The sequence below is a fragment of the Mus pahari genome, chromosome 2 (genome assembly GCF_900095145.1).
Source record: "Mus pahari chromosome 2, PAHARI_EIJ_v1.1, whole genome shotgun sequence".
Classification (NCBI taxonomy): domain Eukaryota; kingdom Metazoa; phylum Chordata; class Mammalia; order Rodentia; family Muridae; genus Mus; species Mus pahari.
In genome coordinates this window covers 75,524,607-75,532,695 of record NC_034591.1, presented here as the reverse complement: position 1 = coordinate 75,532,695, position 8,089 = coordinate 75,524,607, and the positions used below count along the sequence as shown (strand labels likewise).

Genomic DNA, 8,089 nt, shown 5'->3' with positions numbered 1-8,089 from the left:
AGTAGGGGCTGTCCCTGAGCCTGTTTCCTCCCTGCCTGTGAATCCTGAGACCCTAAATAGACAGCCTTTTCTGGCCTCAGTGGGAAACAATATGCATTGTTCAAGAGTGATCTGATGTGGTGGGGGGAGGGAGGAAGTTGCAGGTTAGTAGGATGTAACATATTAGTGGGACTTCACCTTCTAAAAAGAGAAGGGGAAGGTAGAATGGGGGGAGCACTTGTGTGCGGTGGTGCTGGGAGAAGAGGGAAGGCTGATATTGTGTTGTAAAGGGAATAAACAATTTTTTAATTAATTAATTAATTAATTAACTAAAAAACAGTAGCCACAAAAATATAAAGTGTCTTGGGAATACTCTAACAAAGCAAGTAAAACACCTGAGTAATAAATACTATCAGATATTAAAGAAAGAAATTGGAGAAGATAGCACAGAATGTAACAATCTCCCATGTTCTTAGATCAGGAGAATTACTATACTAAAAACAGCCATCCTATCAATAGCTATCTACAGATTAAATGACATCCCCATCAAAGCCCCAACACAGTCTCCAGAAAACTTGAAAGGATAATTAATCCATGATACCATGTGAAAATACCCAACACACACACACACACACACACACACACACACACACACACACCACAAGCAGAATATCTAGAACACTCCTGAATGATAAATTAACACTCCTGAATGTTAATTAATTAAACATTCCTGATCTAATTCTCATAGAGCTATACAAATAATAGCAGCATGGCATTGGCACAAATACCAAAACACTGATTAATGCGATGGAATTGAAGACCCAGACATAAGACCATAGACCAATGGTCTGAATGATAAAAGAATTGTTGAAAATATTGTAAAAACCAAAGATGAAAGCAGAAAGACCACTCATTGACCCAGATCATCATGGCCAAATTAATTAAAGCAAGCATTTTTATTCATATACACCAGCTGCCTCCCCCTGAATTGAGGTTCAAGAGGTCAGCATTCAATGTGAAGAAGACAAGGTTTTATAGCTCAGAGGTACAGTGTTTCCAAGTGGGAGACTTGATAGGAAAATTAGGTGGGCTTACAGGAGCAGAACATAAGCATAACAAGTTAGGACATCCGGAAACAAAGGCAGGGTTGCAACTGAGAATAACAAGGTAGTCTTAGGTTTTAATATCACCATTTGAAACAAAGGTAGGGTTCTAAGATGGTTGCAAACAACTTTTAGAAACAAAGACATGAATGCCATTCCTAGAATGAAATGTATAGAACCATCTATTCTTACAATATGGAGCATAGCCCAGTCCTTGAGAAACAAAAGTTGAATCATAAACAAGAATGAACCCACTTTATATTTACTTTACTGTAAGAAGGCTTTTAAGTCTAAGATGGAGACAGGATGGATATCCACTAAAAACGTTCCTGATCTAATTCTCATAGAGCTATACAAATAATAGCAGCATGGCATTGGCACAAATACCAAAACACTGATTAATGGGATGGAATTGAAGACCCAGACATAAGACCATAGACCAATGGACACATGGGTATTTTATTTTAAAAAGTCACAAATAAACAATGGAAAAATAAAATATCTTCAACACTGAACCTGACAGACAAGAAAGGTGGGAATACATTTGAACCCATTTTCACAGAAAGAAAAAGGAAAAAAACCTTCAGAACAGAACACTGATTACCAGCCACTAAGAACAATTAATAAATAGAACCCCAGGAACTAACAATCTTCTGCCTGGGAAAAGACACCGTCATTCAAATAACTTAGACAGCTCCAGAATAGGAGATATTTCTTACCAACTACACATCTTCTAGAGGGCTTTTCTTAGGATTTCTGTACCAGTGACAAAACACCATGAAGGAAAAGAAGTTGGGGAAGAAAGGGTTTAATTCAGCTTACACTTTCACAATGCTATTCATAAAGGAAAAAAGGCAGGACAGGAACTCAAAAGGGGGAGGATTCTAGAAACAGACTGTGATGCAGAGGCCCCAAATAGGTGATGTTTGCTGGCTTGCTCAGCGTGCTTTCTTACAGAACCTAAGACCACTAGCCCAGGGATCATACCATCCACAATGGGATGGCCCTTTGGCCACTGATCACTAATGGAGAAAATGCCTTACAGATGGATCTCATGGGGGCCTTTCCACAATTGAGGTTCCTTCCTCTCTGAAGACTCAAGCTTCTGAGTTGACAGAAAACCAGCCAGTACCTGACTGGTATTCAAAATACATAAGGAAGTCAAAAACCTTAATATTAATAAAACAAATAACACTATTTAAATGTGGGTTACAGATCTAAACAAATAATTTCCAAAAGAGGAAACTCAAATGGCAGAGAGACTTTTAAAAATAACTGTTCAACATCCCTAGTCATCAATGTAATGAAATTTTAAGTTCCTTCATCATTTAACCTTATACCAGACAGAATGACCAAGATGTATAATGCAAATTACACTTAATACTAGCAAAGATATAGAGTAAGAAAAACACTCATGCATTGCTGTCAGGAGCACAGATATGTACATTCACAAAGGAAATCAGTGTTGTGGTTCCTAAGGAAGTTGGAAACAGATCTAATTCAAGATGCAGCTATGAAACATAGACACTATTAAACATAGACACTTCATCCTATCACAGAGGCACTGAATATTCATAATAGCTAGAAATTGGAAACAACCTAGATGTCCATCAACAGATGAATGAGCAAAGAATGTGATATATTTACATACAAGAACATTACTCAGCCATTAAGTGAATAGCACTTACAGGTAAAAGGATAGAACTAGGAAATCTCATTCTGAGTTGTGTAACACAGACCAACAAAAACAAACATGGTATATGCTATTGCTTATATATGAATTTTAGTTATTAAGTCATTCATAATCAATCCATAATCCACATAAGCACAAAGGTTATGTATAGAGTAAGGGAAGGACGGTAAGGATACTGAGAGGCCAAACCTATTCCATCTTGGAACTGGCCGCCATCTTTAGAAAAAAAAATGCCTAAAACCTTGTCCTACAGCAGAACCCAAGCTGTACCCAAGTGCCTGGAAGGACCACAGGGATTGTCCTTGGCCCATACCCCAGAGGTACTCCCTAGCTACTGCCTAGCAACAGCTAAGCAAAGATTAGTCTGATTGTTTCAGATGTACTTTCAGACTTGTTCAGTCTTGCTTCAGAACACCCACCAGCCTGCTTACAACAGTCATTCTATGACATACTTGTCAGGCTAAACACCCTCTCACTTGCTCCCATTTTCTATAAAACCTTGTCCTGCTGAGAGTTTGGGGCTGATCCACCTTCTCATCCTGCTATGTCAGGGCTCAATTAGAGGAGAACCCAAGCCAAAGCTTGTAATAAAAAGATCTTAGTATGATCACATCAAAAATGGCTCTCTGTTGGTACCTTGGGGTTCACAAATGCTTTCTGGCTCAACATCACATCTCCCTAAAAAGGGAAAATGTAATAGATAGTTATGAATGGATGGGGGTGGGGGTTGAAGCAAAAGTATCAAACTGAGAGGAGCAGGGTAAGTAGAAATCTTAATCAGAATATATTATATGAAAAAATCTTTTCTCAATAAAAGAAAAACATAATGCTGAAATGATGGATATGGTCGTAAACACTTGTGATCCCAGAGCTAGAGAGGTAGAAACAGGGAAATTCCTGACACTAACATACTGGTCCAGGTCACAAAGAGAGATGCCCTATTAAGACATCAGGTTCTGACAAAGTCTAATAGAGAGGCAGATGCTCACAGCCATCAATTGGACTGAGCATGGGGTCCCCCAATGGAAGAGTTAGAGAAAGGACTGAAGGAGCTCAAGGGGTCTGCAACCTCATAGGAAGAACAACAATATCAACCAACCCGAACGCCCAGAGCTCCCAGGGACTAAACCAAAGGGAATCAAAGAGTTCACATGGAGGGGCCCATGGTTCCAGCCACATATGTAGCAGAGGATGGCCTTGTTGGGCAACAATGGGAGAAGAGGCCCTTGGTACTGTGAATGCTCAATACCTGAGTATAGGGGAATGCCAGGGCAGGGAGGCAGGAGTGATTGGCTGGGTGGGGGAACACCCTCATAGAAGCAGGGGAAAGGGGATGAGATAGGGGGGGGTTGAGGAGGAACAAGGAAAGGAGATAACATTTGAAATGTAAATAAAAAATATCCAATAATAAATAAATAAATAAATATAAAAGAAAAAGACACCAGGTGAATGACATATGAAGAACAATAGCCAACATTGTCTCCTGGCCTCCACCTGTGCATACACACACATCGTTCAGCTGTGCACACACACATACATACATACATGCATACAGATACAAAATGAAAACATTACACAAGATGCATATGTATATAAAAATTATTTACTGTTAATATTTTAATAAGTAGATAAAATTAAGTACAAATAAACATGCCTATGATATTTTCACAAAAGTCTCATTAAATAACTGTGGTAATAATGGAAACTTAAAATTCATGTTATTTTTATGGATCCAGACAAATTTCGATTAGGGGAAAAAATAAAACTAAGATAAAATTTTAAACTATTTTTAATGAGTGAAAGTAAATTAAAAACAATAGAAAGCTCAAAAGTCAATATCAACAAGGATCTTGCTTTGAGTAAACAAACTCAGCATCAAATTACTATTTACTATACTAAGTAAAAAGGAGAAAGAAGTCATGTGGAAACGTCAACTTATTTTGTACAATTAACTCTCTAGTACTTGGCAACAGAAATGTCAAAAGAATGTATATGTCTAATAGCACAAATTTTATTTAAATCATATAAAGAATATTGCTTTGCTACTTTAACCATTAAAATTTAAAGAATCTGTGTTTTGGAAACAAAAACACCTGGGGCTACAAAGGATAATTCTTTATACCCAGTGGTAAGTCCAACTCCAGGGGATGCCATGACATCTTCTCACCTCTGTGAACACCGGAAATGCTCACATGCATGTACTCTGGCACAATACTTATACATATAAATGTAGCTTTTTAAAGAAGAAAGAAAACATACTTTTGACTATATATGATGTCATTTTGACTGCAAGTTTTTCAGCCTATTGATTATTCTGTTATAAGAACTGATTTGTACCAAAGGAGTAATTGTGGGATAGGCATTCACCACAAACTTCTGAACAGTCAGGGCAACTGGGTCATACATCCATAACAGGATGGAGGTGGATGAGATGGTGAAGTCTACCCAGTACATGACCACAAAGAAAATCACCAGCAGCAAGATGGTCTGGGTGGCCCTTTTCTCAGGGGAGGCTCTCTGGTGGCTGATGCTTTGAAGATGCTTGCATTGCCTCTGATGCCAGAACAAGATAATCACCATGTATGTGCTTGTGGTCAGCATGACTCCTACAAGACATACATCTCTGGACATTGTCACTGTTAAAATGAACACCCTGATGATGTAGCTCATGGGGAAGAGTGAACAGGATTTAGAGACCTTCATCTGTTTGTTCTCACTCACATTGGTAAAACCACCAACAGAGAATATTATGTCAGTACTGACAGAGAAATTGAAAACCCAAATATAAAATAAAGCACTGATCATGTATTTTTTTACTTTTCGTTTAAAATTTGCCAACAGTGAGGTACTGGGACTGATTGTGACAGCCTGGAACACACTCAGGAGGCAGGTGATGCAGATTGAGAGGCCTCTCATCGCCCTGTTTATGTAAAAAGTTGTCTTACATTTGACGTCATTCTCAATGTTCAGTGATGCAAGTAAGTCTGTAAGCCAAATATCCCCTGCAGTGAGGAACATAATTATGTGAACGAAGGTCAGTTGGCAGGAAATCAGGTCTGTGGGCTTAGGTCTGTGACCAAGGATTATGTAAATATAGAAACAAACAAGAAACATATTGGCCAGGACTCCAAGCCCAGCTTGGAAATAAAGGACATTTTTGAGTGAGAACATATATGGAGAGTGTATTCATCTTAAGAGGATAGTGGAAGTTTATTTTGTATATCTGAAAAATAGAGCAAACATCAAGTTTATGATATACTGGCTATATTATCATTCTATTTTCCATGCTAATTCTTGAATAATCTGCCTCTTTAACATTTCATCTTCCAGACTGTACATCATAGCCTACATTTCTATGTCTTCAGTGTTTCTGCTGTATATGTAGAAAATTAGATATAGTAAACACAATCACAGACATATCCGTGCAGAATACTCACTTTGTGGCCCTGTATTAGTCTCATGCCTTAAAAATCCAATCCAATTGATTTAATTGCCTCACTTCTTGTTAACACCTAAAACAGTAGTGATTAGCTCAGAGTGTTAATTATATTTGTACAACTGAAAAAATACATTAATCAGGAAAATATTCACAAAAGAAATCCAAAAAAATCAGGTGATTCAGTCTCATATTCTATAATTGTATTGTGTTCTAATTTGCAACTATCCATGCTTTGACGTAATTCTAATGCAATCAGTGATAATTTATGGTAATCCCAGTATTTTAATCAAGATAATATCCTTCTCAATCCATCTGTTTTTATGTTTCTTTTCCAAAGAAACCTTACATCCCCAGGATCTGAATTAAAGAGACAGAGACAGTGCAGACCATTAGTTTACTTTCCACACCATAGGACCATTATTATGGTTCGAGACAGCCCTAGGCCTCTCCTACTTTAGTTCCCTTCCCATCATCTTTTATGAAACTTCAAATTTAAAGAACTAACTCCAAGCTAACAAGACAAATTGTATTTTTCATTCCTTTTAGGAGGGGCAGTGTAATTAGTTAATAGAATAAGTAGTTATGGCTTTTCAGAGATCCATGCTGATAGTTTACCTACCTATCTCTTTATTTATCCTCCTCCACACTCTAGGAAGCTGCTCTTCCCCTAGCTCACTCAGGAGATCAATTGTACACTAATTTTCTGCTCTCTATTGCTTCCATCCCATCCCTATATGGTTAATGCTCCTCTTTTGCTTTCCTGGTTTCTGTAGTTACTATAGGCAACATACATCTCCCCAATAAGAGAAAACCAGGGATACTAAGACAAACACTATTATCAACATGGTATGACAAATATGAACTCACTGAAGATGACCAGTGATCCTGTTTCAATATTTCTGTTTCAAAACATATTCTTTCCATGCAGTGGAAAACAAGGTCCCCAGTGTTATCATACATCACCAGAACCCACACACTTTCCATAGTTTCACTCAACAGTCTTTTTTTTTTTTTTTTGCTTTTTGAGACAGGGTTTCTCTGTATAGCCCTGGCTGTCCTGGAACTCACTTTGTAGACCAGACTGGCCTCGAACTCAGAAATCCGCCTGCCTCTGCCTCCCGAGTGCTGGGATTAAAGGCATGCGCCATCACGCCCAGATCAACAGTCTTACATTTAGTGCCTATGTTAGTTATTTTACCTGGTGACCAAAATCAATTTATTATGGAATTAATTTAATTCATTGCTTTAAATCAGCTTGTGATAGAGAAATCTAAAATGACTACACTGAATCAGATTCTTGTGAGTATGTATATTCTACATATATGGTATATATATATATATATATATATATGTGTGTGTGTGTGTGTGTGTGTGTGTGTGTGCATGTATGTATAGAAATAATTCAGAAGCTAGTGCCTGAGACTATCCTATAACTTTTATATGGACATGACACCATAAGTCACACATTTAATATTTACATTATTTTGCTATTAAAAAGCTTAATCTAGTAAAGGAATGGATTCATCCCAATTACCAGAGCCGAACATCTAATTCTCTCGCCAACAGACATTTACAGTAACTGCACAGTGGTGTTCTGTTTATGAAAGCTCCAGGATACAGAGCTTTTTACAGGAAGCAGGGTGGAGATGTAGCTCAATGGTCAAGAGCACATTTTGGTTTCCTAAGACCTGGGTTTGATTCTCAGCAATGACATGGTGGCTTGTGACTATATGTGACTCTGGTCGAATGGGATACAAACTTTCTTTGACCAAGTATACAAGAGGTGTACAGATAATATATGCATGAAAAATATACATATATGTATATATATATATATATTTGTGTGTATAGGTTTATTTATCTTACTATCTATAT

General features: G+C 37.6%; 1 protein-coding gene across 1 annotated transcript; it reads right to left on the bottom strand.

Moving 5' to 3' along the window:
• Window positions 1-4,967: 4,967 nt before the first annotated feature.
• LOC110316690 (vomeronasal type-1 receptor 90-like) lies at window positions 4,968-5,985 on the bottom strand. The gene has a single exon (XM_021191121.1). The coding sequence runs from the start codon at window positions 5,944-5,946 to the stop codon at window positions 5,053-5,055; it is 894 nt and encodes a 297-aa protein (XP_021046780.1). The 5' UTR covers window positions 5,947-5,985; the 3' UTR covers window positions 4,968-5,052.
• Between the last annotated feature and the right edge of the window lie 2,104 nt (window positions 5,986-8,089).

Bases quoted from the DNA above. Each gene is read 5' to 3' on its own strand.
- LOC110316690 (XM_021191121.1), bottom strand. From the start codon at position 5,946: ATGTTCTCACTCAAAAATGTCCTTTATTTCCAAGCTGGGCTTGGAGTC.